Below are 17,185 nucleotides of genomic sequence, written 5' to 3'. Positions count from 1 at the left end.
TCCCTACAGTGATATCCAGGCTACCCTGGCTGTATCATCTTTCCTTGTGTTTTAGGAAGAGTTCAAGGAGATGATAGAAGATGCAGGCTTTCACAAGGTGACTTATGAAAGTCTAACATCAGGCATTGTGGCCATTCATTCGGGCTTCAAACTTTAATTCCTTTCCTATCATGGACCATGAACCAGTCACATCCTGTTGAAAGCCTGGAACTGAAGGATAATGTGGCAAATGAGACAGCAGCAGAGCATCTCCTCTTAAGGATACGTGCCTTGGACTCATGTTTGCATCCAACAGTCTCAAAGTGGAAGAACAAATTCTTGTCACTTTTTTACAGCTTTCTTTGGAGCTGCTTCAGTCCATCTCCCAGAGGCATTTGGTCTGTATCTTTGCTTAACTGCTAATTTCTCTTGGCTGTAGGGTGTGTGGTTAAGGTACAACCACCACTAAAGCTCAGTTTTGAAGTGAGTGTATTTATAGCTGCTCTGTTGGTGCTGCCTTCTACAGGGATAATAGATCATTTAAACCCAATGACGATTTTTAACCAGAAAATTTAATTGTACCTGAATCAACCTTTCAGCCTAGGACTAAGTCTAGGCCCAAGTCAGAGTACTAATGATCATGAGAATTGTGTGCTGAACCAGTAAACGAGTTTACCTTTTGATGGTACTTGTCATTTCTTCTTGAAGGGAGTAAGGAAAATATATTTTTCTTTTCTTTTTTTTTTTTTTCAAGACGGAGTTTTCCTCTGTCGCCCAGGCTGGAGTGCAGTGGCGCAATCTCTGCTCACTGCAACCTCCGCCTTGTGGGTTCAAGCAGTTCTCCTGCCTCAGCCTCCCAAGTAGCTGGGATTACAGGTGCACGCCACCACGCCCGGCTAATTTTTTTGTATTTTTAGTAGATATGGGGTTTCACCATGTTGGCCGCGCCTGGCCAGAAAATATATTTTTCATCATTCTTTCAGTCCTTTTCCATAAAAAGCTACTATGTGGGTTGGGTGCAGTGGCTCACGCCTGTAATCCCAGCACTTTCATAGGCCGAGGCAGGTGGATCACGAGGTCAGGAGTTTGAGACCAGCCTAGCCAGCATGGTGAAATCCTGTCTCTACTAAAAATACAAAAAATTAGCTGGGCATGATGGTGCGCGCCTGTAATCCCAGCTACTCGGGAGGCTGAGGCAGGCGAATCACTTGAACCCAGGAGGCGGAGATTGCAGTGAGCCGAGATCGTGCCACTGCACTCCATCCTGGGTGATAGAGGGAGACTCTGTCTCAAAAAAAAAAAAAAAAAGAAAACTTTTCACTAAGTCCTTGTTGGAAAATAAATGTACCAGCAAAATCCTGCTTTCATGTCTTATTTAGGGAGCCTTTTTGTAAGAGTACACTTGTTTTATAGCAAAAAAAAAAAGTTTGAAAACGATGTAAGCTAACCTTCAATACTCAGAGATGGAGCTGAGCAGACTTCTTGTCTCCTTGTTATAGTCTACTGTTGTCTTTCTTTTTCATTTTTTGTCATTTTCTAAACTTCTCCCTGAATACAGTCCACTGTTTGATGTTAAAATGAGGCCATAAGGCCGGGCGCGGTGGCTCAAGCCTGTAATCCCAGCACTTTGGGAGGCCGAGGCGGGCGGATCACGAGGTCAGGAGATGGAGACCATGGTGAAACCCCGTCTCTACTAAAAATACAAAAAATTAGCCGGGCGCAGTGGCGGGCGCCTGTAGTCCCAGCTACTCAGGAGGCTGAGGCAGGAGAATGGCGTGAACCTGGGAGGCGGAGCTTGCAGTGAGCCGAGATCGCGCCACTGCACTCCAGCCTGGGCGACAGAGCGAGACTCTGTCTCAAAAAAAAAAAAAAAAAAAAAAAAAAAAAAAATGAGGCCATAAATTTTTTTAAGAGACAGGGTCTTGCTCTGTCACTCAAGCTGGAGTGCAATGACCTGATCATAGCCCACTGCAGCCTAAACTCCTGGGCTCAAGCAGTCCTCCCAACCTCAGCCTCTTAAATAGCTGGGTCTACAGGCATACGCCATAGTGCCTGGTTAATTTTTTAATTTGTAATTTTTTTTTTTTTTTTTTTCTGGAGACCAAGTCTCCCTCTGTCACCTAGGCTGGAGTGCAGTGATGTGATCTCGGCTCACTGCAACCTCCACCTCCCAGGTTCAAGCAATTCTCCTGCCTCAGCCTTCCAAGTAGCTGGGATTACAGGTACCTACCATCATGCCCGGCTAATTTTTGTATTTTTAGTAGAAATGAGGTTTCACCATGTGGGCCAGGCTGGTCTCGATATCCTGACATCAGGTGATCCACCCATGTCAAGCTTCCCAAAGTGTTGGGATTACAGGTGTAAGCCACCATACCTGGCTGCCATATTTTTTTTTTTCTTAATAGAGACAGGGTCTCCCTGTGTTGCCCAGGCTGCTCTCGTACTCCTGGGATCCCACTTTGGCCTCCCAAAGTGCTGGGACTACAGGCATGAGGCACTGCACCCAGCCGTAAGTATTTTGAGTGTGGATGAATCTTAAGGTTTTAAAGAGGCCTTGCTAAGAAATTGCAGAAATCGGCCTGGCACAGTGGCCTATGCCTGTAATCCCAGCACTTTGGGAGGCCAAGGAGGGCAGATTGCTTGAATCCAGGAGTTCAAGACCAGCCTGGGCAACATGGCAAAATCCCATCTCTACAAAAAATTTAAAAAAATAGCCAGGTGTGGTGGTGCATACCTGTGGTCCCAGGTATTTTGGAAGGCTGAGGTGGGAGGATCATCTGAGCCCAGGAGGCGGAGGTTGCAGTGAGTCAAGATCACACCACTGCACTCTAGCTTTGGTGACAGAGTGAGACCCTGTCTCAAAAATAAATTGCAGAAATCAGTCTGTGACTTGGCTAAGTTTGTGGATAACATAGTTCAAAGGTATGTGAAAGGGCTTCAGATACGCTGCTTCCTGACCCAGCACAGTAAGGATCATTTACGTGCCTTCACTTACAAGATCTTGCCCTGTCACCGAAAAGCTTCCAGATAGAGCTAGCTATATACAACTCTCTCAAAGAACAGCAGCTAAGAGCATTTGATAAATGCTTAGAAAAACTTAGCTTACATTTTCTTTTCAGCCAGCTGGAGCCTATTGGCTTTTGAAATTAACAGGAAGGAACAGGCACTGGAAGGAGCTTCATAAACCATCAACCCAGTCTTATCTCCATAGCGACGTGGTTTTCTCACATCTGAATAAAAAAACAAAAAAGCTGCCAACTTGACAGTAAATATGGGACAGATCAAATTCAACTAAAACTCCCTATGTCTAGCTATCAGTCTTGAATCAGCTTTTGGGTCTGTAGCTAGAGACAGATCATCCGTTCGGAGTAGGGCTTACCTGGACAAGCTAAAGCTTTGGAGGCCAAATTCCTTGTGGGCTTCAAATAGAAATATAGCCAGGTCATTAAAGGGAAAAGGGATAGAAAAAATATGAATTAGGCCAGGTGCCATGGCTCACGCCTGTAATCCCAGCACTTTGGGAGGCTGAGGTGGGCAGATCACGAGGTCAGGAGATCGAGACCATCCTGGCTAACACGGTGAAACCCTGTCTCTACTAAAAATACAAAAAAAAATTAGCCTTGCATGGTGGTGGGCACCTGTAGTCCCAGCTACTCAGGAGGCTGAGGCAGAAGAATGGTGTGAACCTGGGAGGTGGAGCTTTCAGTGAGCCGAGATCGCGCCACTGCACTCCAGCCTGGGTGACAGCGAGACTCTGTCTCAAAAAAAAAGAAAAAATATTAATTAAACCGGGTGTGGTGGCTCATACCTGTAATCCCAACACCTTGGGAGGATTGCTTGAGCCCAGAAATTCAAGACCAGCCTGGGCAACACAGGGAGACTCCAGCTCTACAAAAAATTCAAAAGTTAGCTGGGCATGGTGGCATGTACTTGTGGTCCCAGTTACTTTGGAGGCTGAGGTGGCAGGATCACTTGGGCCCAGGAGGTCGAAGCTGCAGTGGGCTGTGATCACACCACTGCACTCCAGCCTGGGCAACAGGACACCTTGTCTCAAAAAAAATGAAAGTTAGAAAAAAGGAACATTTTCAGTCTGTTTATATAAATACAAACATAAAATTACCCCAATTGCAGTCTCCTGTTTATTCCAAGTACCTCATCCTTTTTTGCAGACAGCAGGGAAAAAACTGGCACAATAGTCAAAATTGCTGGGCTTGGTGGCTCACGCCTGTAATCCTAGCACTTTGGGAGGCAGAGGTGGGCAGATTACCTGAGGTCGGGAGTTCGAGACTAGCCTGACCAATATGGTGAAACCCCATCTCTACTAAGAATACAAAATTAGCCGGGCATGGTGGCACATGCCTGTAATCCCAGCTACTTGGGAAGCTAAGGCAGGAGAATTGCTTGAATCCGGGAGGCAGAGGTTGCAGTAAGCTGAGATCGTGCCATTGCACTCCAGCTTGGGCAACAAGAGCGAAACTGTCTCAAAAAAAAAAAAAGTCAAAATCTTGCACCTCTACCCTGAAACCCTTCCAATCCTAAAGTAGCACAACTTTGCTAGGATTCTTAAAACCACACATTCTGAAGAAAAATAAACTTCCAAATATGTTACTGACCTAATTCTACTCTTACAATGGGAGTTATCACCCACCAATTCCAATCTATTGCCCTCTTCCGTGTAGCAGTCACCTAGCTGCTTAGAAATCCCAATGGCATGTTAAGAGATCCATGGGAAAACATAGGCAAACTAGAAGTCAGGACCCTTCTTGCATTTCCCAAGATGGGTGTGGGTTGTTCCAGCCTGTCTTATTTCCTTTCCACCTACAAGTTTGCCATATTTGCTTTTCTACGACTGCAGTCCTCTTAAAATTGATAGCAGGAAACCTTTGATAGCTACTTGTCCCCAGATTTAATTGGGTCTTTTCAGGAAAAGGCATCAATTCACAATTGTTCCTGACCACAGCAAAGCACAGCACAGCAGGCTGAGTCTTTGCAGGAATTTACATTATTAGAAGAGCATGAAGACTGATGCTCAGAAACATTTACTTTCCCCTAAGGCCACCTTCTTTCTAGGTAGGGGAGGGGGCTAGACAGGGGTCCTGGAATCCATTTCATTATCCCAACTTTGTTTTGAGCTTATTTCCATTTTATAGCCATAGAAAGCTTCAAGTACTACTACGCATCTATCACCACCACCTGAAGCCAAAGACCCAGAACATTCTACAGCACTGTCTTAACAAATAAACACTGATTTCAGATTAGGACTAAGATTTAATTTAAATGTTTCTTTGCCATGCACTGCATTTCTCAACGTGCACAACAGTTGCAGGATGGGTGAGAATGTGACTAGAGTACTGAAATACCCCGCAGAAACTTAACTTCTGTAAGGATGGACTCATCCCCACCAACCTGGACCTCTGATCAAGTGACCATCTTCAACGCTGTTATTTGAACAAATTGTAATTCACACACATACACATCTGCAACAGATTTATTTTTTAAAGGAATGGATTTTGAGAGAAAACAACGTGGGCAGAAGTATGGAATAGAAAATAAATACAAATGTAGGCTATTCTGCTAATTGTTTTATAACCACAACAAACTAGTACAGAGAATGCCCTGTACAAAACACAACAAAGGTTCAAACATCGAGGTGTTCCCTTAGCAAGGCTGAAAATTTCAGTCTCTGGTATTTGGAATTTAGGCTGCAGTCCTTGTTTTTGGATGGATCACTGGGTGTGTGGCACAGTCCATGCTTTTAACCAGACTTGAACAGAAGAATGGCCACTTGGCCCAGGTAGAAGTAGATGAAGTGTTTGGTTTCATGTGTCACGTAACTACCGAAGTTCCTCCCCACGATGCAATGCCAGGTAGGATTGTACTTCTTGTCAAATTCCTGGGAAAGACAAAAGAAAAGAACTAGAATTTTAATTACCAGAGGTCAGTGTTTGCCTCTTGGATAAGCCAGAGCCTGTAGGGGCAGAAAGGAGGAACGTCAGCATCTGCAAATTCTTAGAATGAAAGAATGTTCCCCAGCTCCAAGCCGCCTACATAGTACATTAATACAAACATACTTGCACTCTGAGCGAAGATGGGAATGGAGGCTGAGGAGGTCAAAGGACGAAAGGTCAGCCTTAAAGACAGGGTGCTTTGTTATTATGGTAATTACAACTTCATACCTTCTATAATATTCATTGACAGACGGTGACATCAACAGGTGTAGTTTATCATGTTCTGTGTAGAGACTAAACTACCCTACTGTATTTGCCATGCCCCCGATTCCAAGAAAACGGCAAAAAATTAGCCCATCCCATTCCTCATCACAAAGATCTTAACTGCACCCCTGCAACACAAGACTTTTCCAAAAGGATAAAATTTCAAACAGCATTGTATACCAAATGATTGCGGATCAAAATTAAATTTACAGGGACACAATACTGAAGCACTCCACTGTTGCTGTAAAAAATGCCAGAAACAGAATCTGTCAACTGGCCAAATTTTATCCTTTATTATTATCCAAACAGCCGTCCTCTTCACATCTATCCGGATGATGCTAATCTACTACCCTGTCCACTAGGTTAGCAAGTTGTAGGAACAACTCTTCACCATTTCTCCCACCCTAAGAGGTACTGGGGAGTAGAATGCCTGTGGGGGGCATTGGGTGGCAACGGTAATCTTTCTCTACAAAATTTTTACGAGTGTTTGTGGAGCGTCACACAAGATTTAGCTACTCTAACTGCACGCAGTGCGAAAACCTCTTTTAAAGCTATGAAGGGGAGTAACGCTCTTGCAAGCTAGATGCACGCACTGCCGCGTTTGTCAAAAAAGGCATTTATTTCTGTTCCATCTGAAGTCTTTCATCTTCCCATTCTCGACTGGAACCCTCCCACGGCTTAGGCTGCCAGCTTTCTTCCCTTCCAGCAAACACTGCTCGAGAAGTTGGCAGTGCTGCCGGCTTTCTAGACTGCCATTTACCAAGCCCCCACCCCAGCCCCCAGCCCCGCCACCACCCACCTTCCCTCAGCTCCCCACTGGAAGGCTGGCAAGATCTCCTCCCGGCCCGGCTGGAAACACCCACGCAGCTCCCCCCTCCGGAACACCCAGATGGATCCTCGGCGCAGGAGCCACACAGAAGGGGGAACCGCTGCTCCCTGATCTTAGATACCGTTGCTAGGTGGCGCTTTCCCCCCGCGGAGCTGGGTAATTAAAAAAAAAAAAAAAAAAAAAAAAAAAAAACTTCGGACGCCGGGGGTCTGGTCTTCTCCAGAGGAGCGCAAAATGCATCTGCGTCCTTTCTGGAAGCTTCTACGCCCCAAGCCGCCAGCGGTGTTCCCGGGACCTGTCAGGCGCCCTTGGGAAAGCAGGATCGGGGGAAGGAACCCCTGGTCCCGGCTGCGCCTCGGCCCCCGCGCCCATCCTCACCTTCTTGATATGAGCCGCAATGTCCTTCTCTATGTTGTATTTCTCCAGCGCCTGAGTAGCGCACTCCACCGAGTCCTGTTGCATCTCTTCCGACATGTCCGCATTTTTTATCACGGCCTTTCGGTCGCACATGGTTACCTGGTGGGCAAGGCCTGGGGTAAGGGGTTGAGGAGTTGGGCCGCGCCCCCCCAGGCACTAACTGCCCCCACCCCGGACGGCGCCACCACGGGACGACGCCCCCCCCACCCCACTTCTCAGGAAGCGCGGGCTACGCGGCGGGCTAAGTCCGGAGTGGGGCGAAATAAGGCAGCGAGGACACCCCCGGCCCCCCAAGTTTCTCACCGTGGAGAAGGGGGCTGGCCGACTGCAACGGTCTCCTGGGGGAGGTGCTAGCACAGCTCAGGCCCGGCTAGAGCTGCCGTCGCTACCGAAGCCGTGGCGCATCTAAGCAGCCCCACGCCAGTCGCCGCCGCCTAGTGCTCAGGCCCCGCCCTGCTCCCGCCGGCCCCGCCCCTCGCCGCGCGACCCTATTGGCTTGACGCAGCCCACGGCATTCTTCCATTGGCCCATGGGCTCCATGGTTCCCTCAGGATCTTTCTCCTGCATTTTGTTGCAGACCACAATGCACCGCTCACGGCGTCGGTTGCCCCGGCAATGGGCCCCACGCGGCGAGGCCCACACACCCAGAAGGTGGAGCCGCGGCCCGGTTACGAGGACCACCCAGCTGTCTGGAGAGGTAGGAAGGGAGCTTCTGCCGGGGCCAAGGGAAGTGATTCCAAATTCACGGAGGTTGTCCCAGGATGTGTTCTCGAACAACAGTCTCTAGAAGTTGGTGGCCATCCCTGCCCCCCACCCCCCACCACGACAGGTCGCATGATCTCGCAACCCAGGTTAGCAGGATTACGACAGAGGTGGCCTCTCCCTTTACTGAAAGGGTGTCTCTGAAGCAGGGCCGGCTTCGTGGGTAAACCATCAGTGCAGTCTCACAGGAGGGACCATTAGGTTTTCATTTTGCACTGGGCCCCATTTGTAGTCGGTTCTGCTCTGAAATATTTAGGAGAGGGCATCCTCAGGATTGAGGGAGGGCTTCAAGGAGGGAGGGTGTTTCCTTCCGAATTAAGGGATTGTCCCCAAGAGTGGGTTCTCTGCCAAGCAATGCGGACATCCTTTAAGGGGGTGGGGATGGGGATCCGGGTGGATTTGGGAGTGTTGAGCCCCGGGGTTTTTGTCCAGGGTGGGGCTTCTTGCCCAGGTGAGGGTCTTTCCTGTGTGGGAGAGATTCTTGGTTGGGATTTATCTCTGAGGAGGAAGTATCCTAATGGACGAAAAGGCGGCCGTTAGAGAGATGACGTCCCCTCTGGCTTAGGGAGGAGGCACGAAGTGGTTAAAAAAGCAAGATCTTGGGGAGTTGAGGGGCAAGTCAGATCTGGATTTAAATCCCAGCACTGTGATTTACTAGCTATTTGAATGTCTTCTTTAAGTAAAGGAGGACTAAGTGTAAAACGAAACCAGTTCGTATGCTTGTTAGCAGTATTAAACATTTGAAATTCTGTCAGCACAATGTGAGGCACATAGTAAATGATCAATGAATCTTATCAATAATTGTCAGTTTATAGAACTATCCCAAAGGCCACAGCAAGGTTTTGAACAACCAGCTCTGAAATGCCTGTAATGTATTTTTTGAACGTCCATAAATAAGTTATCAGGTTAATCATGTATCTGGAAGCCTCCTGTTAACGTTTCTACATTTTCCTCTGACCATCTACTCTCATTACTCCTTAAAACAATTTGTGGGCCGGGCGCGGTGGCTCACGCTTGTAATCCCAGCACTTTGGGAGGCCGAGGAGGGTGGATGACCTGAGGTAAGGAGTTCAAGACCAGCCTGACCAACATGGAGAAACCCCGTCTCTACTAAAAATACAAAATTAGCTGGGCGTGGTGGCACATGCCTGTAATCCCACCTACTCGGGAGGCTGAGGCAGGAGAATCACTTGAACCCGGGAGGCAGAGTCTGTAGTGAGCCGAGATCACACCATTGCACTCCAGCCTGGGCAACTCCGTCTCAAAAAAAAAAAGGAAAAAAATGGGAATAATTAGAACCTCTTCAGGTTCAACATATGCATATCAATTAAATCAACAGTTTTTTCCAGTTCCATGTTTCTAATGATGAGATTCAGGGTTTGAGGAGTTATAATATCCCTATATAGTACCTCTCTTTAGGAAGAAATAGGTTGACAACAAGTGAGGACCCTGGAAATGCAGATGACACTAAAATAAAGCCATGGTGACTCCACTAAGTAGAAACCCCAGGGAAATTTCCTAAATCATCCTCATGATTTTTTTCCATATCTACACTAACTCTATTATTATTTATTTAATTTTTACTATGATAATACTATCATTATAATGTAATAATGTAATTGTTCATTAATAATACCTTATATGGCCGGGCATGGTGGCTCACGCCTGTAATCCCAGCACTTTGGGAGGCCGAGGCAGGCGGATCACGAGGTCAGGAGATCGAGACCATCCTGGCTAACATGGTGAAACCCTGTCTCTACTAAAATTAAAAATAAAAAAAAAATTAGCGGCCGGGCGCGGTGGCTCACGCTTGTAATCCCAGCACTTTGGGAGGCCGAGGCGGGCGGATCACAAGGTCAGGAGATCGAGACCACGGTGAAAAACCCGTCTCTACTAAAAATACAAAAAAATTAGCCGGGCGTAGTGGCGGGGGCCTGTAGTCCCAGCTACTCGGAGAAGCTGAGGCAGGAGAATGGCGTGAACCCGGGAGGCGGAGCTTGCAGTGAGCCGAGATCGCGCCACTGCACTCCAGCCAGGGCGACAGAGCGAGACTCCGTCTCAAAAAAAATAAAAAAAATAAAAAAAAATTAGCCGGGCATGGTGGTGGGTGCCTGTAGTCTCAGCTAGTCGGGAGGCTGAGGCAGGAGAATGGCATAAACCCCAGAGGCTGAGCTTGCAGTGAGCCGAGATCGCACCACTACACTCCAGCCTGGGAGACAGAGCGAGACTCTCTCAAAAAAAATAAAAAATAAAAAATAATACTGTATATAATATATTATTTAATAATTTTATTTGAACTCCCTTTATTTTTAAAATAAGTATACTTTTTATTTTATTTTACTTTTTTGAGATGGCCTCTCACTCTGTCGCCCAGACTGGAGTGCAGTGGCGCGATCTGGGTTCAAGCGATTCTTCTGCCTTGGCCTCCTGAGTAGCTGGGATACAGGTGCACACCACCATGCCCGGCTAATTTTTCTATTTTTGTAGAGACAGGGTCTTGCCATGTTGGCCAGGCTGGTCTTGAACTCCTGAGCTCAAGTGATCCGCCTGCCTTAGCCTCCCTAAGTTTTGGGATTACAGGCGTGAGCCACCGCACCCGGCCTAATAAGTATGCCTTTAAAATACAAATTTATATCATTACCATAAATGGAAAGCCAGTCTCATTGGCCATAAATAGAAGGTAACTATAAAATATAAATACTAGAATATAAAACATTTGTTTGTGCATTGTTAAACTGATCTTGGACACTATGAGTGATATGTATCCTGCACTTGGAAAATGCTACCCTCGAGGAGGGTTCTGAAATGGGGTCCATGGCCGGATTGCAAAGGTTTTCCAAGCCCTCTGGAATTGTGCACAAAAATGTATGCAGTGCTTACAGGCATTTTTCCAAAGAGAGGATCCTTAGCTTCCATCAGATTCACAAAAGGATTCAGAACCTAAGGAAGATTTAAAAAAAAAAAAAATGTTCTACAATAACCCAAGCTCCTAGAATAAATGTGAGATTCCTTTGCCAGGTCCCCCTGAAGTGGCCCATATGGGGTTCTGTAGCATCACACATTTTGGCAACTTACTGTATCTACTCCTGCCTGATAAACTTGCTTAAAAATCCTTCTAAGCCTGAAAACCTGCATTTTTCATTCTTGCCACAGGAAATTATAACTAGGGGTTGTTAACGTTTCTGAGAGCACGGGCTTTGGAATCAACCTAAGCTATGAGCTCCTTCAAGTTAACCTCTCCAAGGTACAGGTTCCTGATTGTTATTTTTTATTTTTATTTATTTATTTTTTTGAGACGGACTCTTGCTCTGTCACCCAGGCTGGAGTGCAGTAGTGCGATCTCAGCTCACTGCAACCTCCCCCTCCCGGGTTCAAGCGATTCTCCTGCCTCAGCCTCCCGAGTAGCTGGGATTACAGGCGTTTGCCACTACACCTGGCTAATTTTTGTATTTTTAGTAGAGACAGGGTTTCACTATGTTGGCCAGGCTGATCTCGAACTCCAGACTTTAGGTGATCCACCCACCTCGTAGGTTCCTGATTTTTAAATGGAGATCACATCTTCGTTATACGTTGGTGGAGGGATTATATTAAATAATGCATCTAGAGACCTAGCCATAGTATAATAAATAGTAGCTATTGCCACTGTATATTGAGACCTTACCATGTGCCAGACATTTAGACACATTATCTCATTGGCTTCTCATAACAATTCTACAAGGTAAGAACTGTTCGTCTCTTTATTATACAGATGAAGAAAATGAGGTTCAAAGAGATGAAGTCCCTTGCCTAAAGTCAGTGACAGAAAGTGACAGAGCTGGGATTTGAATCCTGGTCTGACTCCACAGTCCTACATGGTAGATGGAACCTCTGAGCAACACCTAAACAAAGGGAGCTGATGCCTCCGAACAGAGCGATGTCCCTGAAGACACTAAGCATCCTTGGCCCCTGGTGGGAGCTCCCTAAATATATGTTGGACGGATGGATGGATGGATGGATGGATGGATGGATGGATGGATGGAAGAAAGGATGGATAGTTCAGAGTACTTCAGCCTTGATTCCTCAGCAACAGACACCTCAAACTTGACCCTACATTGGTCCTTGGCCATCGTGATCTTCCTTGGACAGAATCACCTTTCAACTCCGGTCATCAGACTTTCCCAGGGCCCTCAGAAAGCCCTTCAGAGTTGTTACTCACAGGCAGGCTGAGGGATTCCTTGTGGGGTCTGCAGCTCTCCTCACCTCATCCACAAGTAGGACTGTGGCCTGTGCCTCACTGCTGCCCCAGGATCACTCTGTTCCCAGCCCAGTCCAGCAATCACTTGTCTAGCTTTCTGGCACCTTGAGTACTTCCTTGAACCATGAGTCCTTTGACCACCCTAGCAGCTCTAACCCTCCCTTATCTGAAAGGAAGTGTGAGGTGACCTTGCAGGTCCCAGAGTTGATTGAAGATCCCATCCAGAAAGAAGGCACCCTGTAGGAGAGAATGCAAGGCCTAGGTCTGAATCCGGAAGCTTCCACCCCATGGAGAAGGGCTGGCATCAGCCTGGGGCTGGCAGTGGAGCTGAGCTTTGGAGCCAAGGACTGTACTGCAGTGCAGGGAGAGTGAGGCCAGAAAGGCTGAGACAACTCAGGGAAAGAAAACCTCCCTTCTGGCTAATAGTCAAGCACCGCCTGAGTGGACCAACACTCTCCTGTCCACAGGGGCAGCAGATGAAGACACATTCAGAGAGGACTAACAGGCCCCCTCAGCTCCCAGTCAGAGGGCAGAGCAACACAGAACAGACATTAAAGGAACAGACTTTGAGGCCAGGCAGCCTTGGGTGTGCATCTGTCCCTACCAAGCCATGTGACATTAAGCAAGTGAGTCCACCTCTGAGCCTCAGCTTCCTCATCTGTAAAATGGGGATTATAAGAGTTCTTGTTTCTCAGGGACAATGTGAGGATTAAGTGAGATGATACACATAGAGAATGTAGAGCAGTACTGGGCACGTGGCAAAGATCAGTGATGCTAGCTACCACTTATCATTAGAGTTCCCGTAGACCAGGCCTTCTCAACCTTGGCACTATTCACCTTTTGGGCCAGAAAGTTTTTTTTTTGTTGTGGGGAGCTGTCCTATGCATTTGAGGATGTTTAACAGCACCCTTGGCCTCTACCCACTAGATGCCAATCACACCACACCCCCAGTTTCAACAACCAAAAATGTCTGCAGATGGTGCTGAATGTCTTCTGGAGGGTGAAATCACTCTCCAGCAGTTGAAAAGCACCACCCTAAACAATCTGGACTGAGTTTGAATGTCACAGATCCCAAGCTCACAGCTCCATGTAAAGGCCACAAGGCAGGCAGGCCTACTTACAGATGAAGGAACGGAAAGAGCAACAATTACAGATCAAGTGGCTAGCTCCCGTGTAGACTAAGAGGCGGGATCTGTAGTCTGCTCTAGGAGCTAACAAGGCCTCTGTGACTCAGTAGGTGATCTCAGTGTCACTCTTTAATTATATGCAAAGTGGTCTTGCGTTAACTCTTAATTATTCTAGGGCTCCAAACAAGAAAATAGGTAGTTGGTATCTGATTTCTGGCATCTAGATTCTGATTCATTGACTGGGAGAAAATCTGACTCTCCAAAACTCTTTCAGAGTTCATTTAGCCCTTCATTTATAATCTCTGGGGAGATTTCTGAGGGAGAGCTAGGTGTCAGGCCCTGTTCAGGTGCTGGAGATGCACGAGAACAAAATAGGCAAAGTTTCCTCTTTATGGAACTTATAGCAGGAGAATAAAAATAAAAACAAGCAAAAATATTTATCCCTGATAAGGGCAATGGATGAAAGTAAAGTAGAATAGGCCAGGCATGGTGGCTCACGCCTGTAATCCTAGCACTTTGGGAGGCCAAGGCAGGCAGATTGCCTGAGCTCAGGAGTTCGGGACCAGCCTGGGCAACACGGTGAAACCCCGTCTCTACTAAAATACAAAAAATTAGCTGGCGTGGCAGCGGGCACCTGTAGTCCCAGCTACTTGGGAGGCTGAGGCAGAAGAATTGCTTGAACCCGGGAGGCAGAGGTTTCAGTGAGCTGAGGTCGTGCCACTGCACTCCAGCCTGAGTGACAGAGTGAGACTCCACCTCAAAAAAATTTTAAAAAGTAGAATAAGAGAACCAAGCATCACTGGATGAGGAGTCTTGTTTTAAAGAGTTTTCTAGGAAGACCTCTCTGAGAAGGTATCATTTGAGCCAAGACTTGATAACCCGGCTCCTGCATGAGGATGGAATGTGGGGAAGCTGATGGGAGCAGCGAGAGAGGTGGGAGCGGTTAGAGGCTATTGCAGCAGTCCAGGTAAGAAGGAATGTTGGCTTGGATAAGGAGGTGGTAGCAGAGATGGAGCAGAAATGGCCAGATTCCAGATGTATTCTGAAGGAATCTGACAGATTTGCTGAGGAATTGGATGCAGAATAGGAGGGAACCAGAGGCAGTCAAGGATGACTCCAGACTTGTGAGCTGAACAATGAGAAGAACAGATTGAGATGGGGAAGTCTGGCAGAGGAAACAAGAAGTTCTGCTTTGGCCATGTTAAGTTTGAGATGCCTATTAGATATTCCAAGTGGAGATGTCAAATATGCAGTTAGATATATGAGTTCTGGGAAGAGAGCCAGCCTTGAGCTATAATTTGGAGAGTCATCAGCTTATAGGTGACATTTAAAGCAATGGGACTGGATGAGATCACCACTGAGGGCGGAGTACATGTAGATGGAAGTAATGCTTATTCAGCTAGCAATATTCTCTGAGCGTTTACTATGGGCCAGGCCCGGAGCTAGGTGCTAGGTACAGAGATGGACTTCCTTTGGCACCTGCCCCAGAGAAGCTCTATTACTTACTTAAGTTTCCTGCCTAAGTGCTTTGGCCATGTAGAGGATGAGCCTTGAGTTCCTACCCTGCCTCTTAGTCACTTAGTCCTTTTTTTTTCTCTTTTTTCTTTTTTTGAGACAGAGTTTCATTCTTGTTGCCCAGGCTGGAGTACAATGGCATGATCTTGGCTCACCACAACCTCCGCCTCCTGGGTTCAAGCCTCCTGTCTCAGCCTCCTGAGTAGGTGGGATTACCGGCATGCACCACCACACCGGCCTAATTTTTTGTATTTTTAGTAGACATGGGGTTTCTCCATGTTGGTCAGGCTGGTCTTGAACTCCCAACCTCAGGTGATCCACCCGCCTCGGCCTCCCAAAGTGCTGGGATTACAGGCATGAGCCACCGCACCTGCATCATTTTTTCAGCAGACATTTGTTGAGCACCTGCTTGATACAAGGCCCCCATCTAGGCACAAGGGACATGAAAGGAAGCGAGTCAGACACAGTTCCTATCCTCTTGGAGTTTACATTTTATGTATGGAAACAGACATTGAACAGGATGCACACAGGGTCACAGGATGTGACAAATGCAGTGGAGGAGAAAGATGGGCTGGTATGAGAGCTGTTAATGGGAGCTCTGCTCTAGCCTGGGAGGCAAGGAAGGCTTTTCCAGGAGTCACGTTAGAGGAACAATCTATACAAGCAGGGAACTAGGCTGGGGGAAGTGCAGAGAGCTTTTTAGGTGGAAAGAACAGCATGTTCAAAGGCCTGAAGCTGGAAGGAGGCTGGCTGACTTGGCTCCAGAGAAGCTGTTGGGGGAGTGTGGGAGAGACAAGGCAGGGAGTAGGGGTGGGGAGCAGCCAGACCTTTGGAGTCTTGTAAGCCTGGTTAAGACACGTGGACTGTATTCTGCGGCCACCAGTGGCTCTGTTGAGGTGGGAAATTAAAGAAAAATAAAATTAGAAAGAGAAATAAGTTTTTCTGTATTAGGCTGACTTGTCCCAGAGGCAGCAATAGGCACAGGCCAGACCCAGGAAAATTCTTGATAATATTATCTAATGTGCTCTGGAGATTCTCCCAGTACTCCCTCAACATAGGGAGAACAAAAACAAATTTTCCTTTGTTTTATGGAATGAGTTTATAGATTCCTGTTCTCTGTAACTAGTGACTTCAAGTATTGTTTTATCTAAGCAGTAGAGTGAAGGTCATGAGCCTCTGAGCTGGCCTGAGTTACGGCCACCTGGGCACCATAGTGAAGGTTATGGGATAAGCCTGTGCCTGGGCAAACCTAGATAACGGACATCTGGGTTGCTTGGCAACGGTCATGTGCAATCCTGAGTTTGTCCTGCCTCTATATCCCTGCTTTCATGCCACTGTAAGCTTGCTTCAAGCTAGCCCACCCCCTTTTGTGAAGTGTGTATAAAGTCAAGTGCTGTCTTTCTTCCAGGCCCAGTATTTTGGACGTTGAGTCAGCTGGGCCTGAGTGCACTCAATAAATGATTATCCTATTTTAGATTGAGACCATCCTGGCTAACATGGTGAAACCCCATCTCTACTAAAAATACAAAAACAAAATTAGCCAGGCGTGGTGGCGGGCTCCTGTAATCTCAGCACTTTGGGAGGCCAAGGTGGGCGGATCACGAGGTTAGGAGATCGAGACCATCCTGGCTAACATGGTGAAACCCCATCTCTACTAAAAATACGAGAACAAAATTAGCCAGGCGTGGTGGTGGGCGCCTGTAGTCCCAGCTACTCGGGAAGCTGAGGCAGGAGAATGGCGTGAACCCAGTAAATATTTCACATGTGTAGTGAACCGAGATTGCACCACTGTACTCCAGCCTGGGCGACAGAGCGAGACTCCGTCTCAAAAAAAAAAAAAGAAAAAAGGCTGGGCGCGGTGGCTTACGCCTGTAATCCCAGCACTTTGGGAGGCTGAGGCGGGTGGATCACGAGGTCGGGAGATCAAGACCATCCTGGCTAACACAGTGAAATGCTGTCACTACTAAAAATACAAAAAATTAGCCAGGTGTGGTGGTGGGCGCCTATAGTCCCAGCTACTAGAGGGGCTGAAGCAGGAGAATGGTGTGAAGCTGGGAGGCGGAGCTTGCAGTGAGCCAAGATGGTGCCATTGCACTCCAGCCTGGGCGAC

General features: G+C 47.2%; 2 protein-coding genes and 1 long non-coding RNA gene across 5 annotated transcripts in view; 2 read left to right on the top strand and 1 right to left on the bottom strand.

Annotated features, from left to right (window-relative positions):
• The window catches only part of COQ5 (coenzyme Q5, methyltransferase), a 30,648-nt gene extending 29,986 nt beyond the window's left edge, over nucleotides 1-662 (top strand). For both annotated transcript variants that reach the window (XM_055237798.2, XM_063614722.1), the window contains one exon: nucleotides 56-662. In XM_055237798.2, coding sequence (XP_055093773.1) covers nucleotides 56-157 — 102 coding nt within the window. In that variant the 3' untranslated portion in view covers nucleotides 158-662. The remainder of the gene's footprint in view (nucleotides 1-55) is intronic.
• Nucleotides 663-5,451: 4,789 nt separating this feature from the next.
• On the bottom strand, nucleotides 5,452-7,904 carry DYNLL1 (dynein light chain LC8-type 1). 2 transcript variants are annotated; one of them, XM_055237822.2, is made up of 3 exons: nucleotides 7,741-7,904; nucleotides 7,399-7,536; nucleotides 5,452-5,872 (listed from the first exon to the last, which is right to left on the bottom strand). In XM_055237822.2, exons 2-3 carry the CDS (start codon nucleotides 7,528-7,530, stop codon nucleotides 5,735-5,737), a joined length of 270 nt encoding a protein of 89 aa, XP_055093797.1. In that variant the 5' UTR covers nucleotides 7,531-7,536; nucleotides 7,741-7,904; the 3' UTR covers nucleotides 5,452-5,734. The 2 variants fall into 2 exon arrangements, with proteins under 2 accessions (XP_055093797.1, XP_055093798.1); XM_055237823.2 differs by having other exon boundaries at nucleotides 7,399-7,550; nucleotides 7,741-7,883.
• A 105-nt stretch (nucleotides 7,905-8,009) lies between these two features.
• Nucleotides 8,010-13,012, top strand: LOC129460157 (uncharacterized). Its single transcript, XR_010114991.1, has 2 exons — nucleotides 8,010-8,134; nucleotides 11,948-13,012. It is a non-coding gene; the product is annotated as an uncharacterized lncRNA (long non-coding RNA).
• The last annotated feature ends 4,173 nt before the right edge of the window (nucleotides 13,013-17,185 follow it).

This window comes from Symphalangus syndactylus, chromosome 13 (genome assembly GCF_028878055.3).
Source record: "Symphalangus syndactylus isolate Jambi chromosome 13, NHGRI_mSymSyn1-v2.1_pri, whole genome shotgun sequence".
NCBI lineage: Eukaryota > Metazoa > Chordata > Mammalia > Primates > Hylobatidae > Symphalangus > Symphalangus syndactylus.
This window is presented reverse-complemented; position numbering and strand designations above follow the sequence as displayed.

Excerpts from the sequence above, each read along its gene's own strand:
- DYNLL1 (XM_055237822.2), bottom strand. The coding sequence starts at position 7,530 with ATGTGCGACCGAAAGGCCGTGATAAAAAATGCGGACATGTCGGAAGAG. Across the intron at positions 5,873-7,398 it reads TTGCGGCTCATATCAAGAAG|GAATTTGACAAGAAGTACAA; the intron begins GTGAGGATGGGC and ends TGTCTTTCCCAG.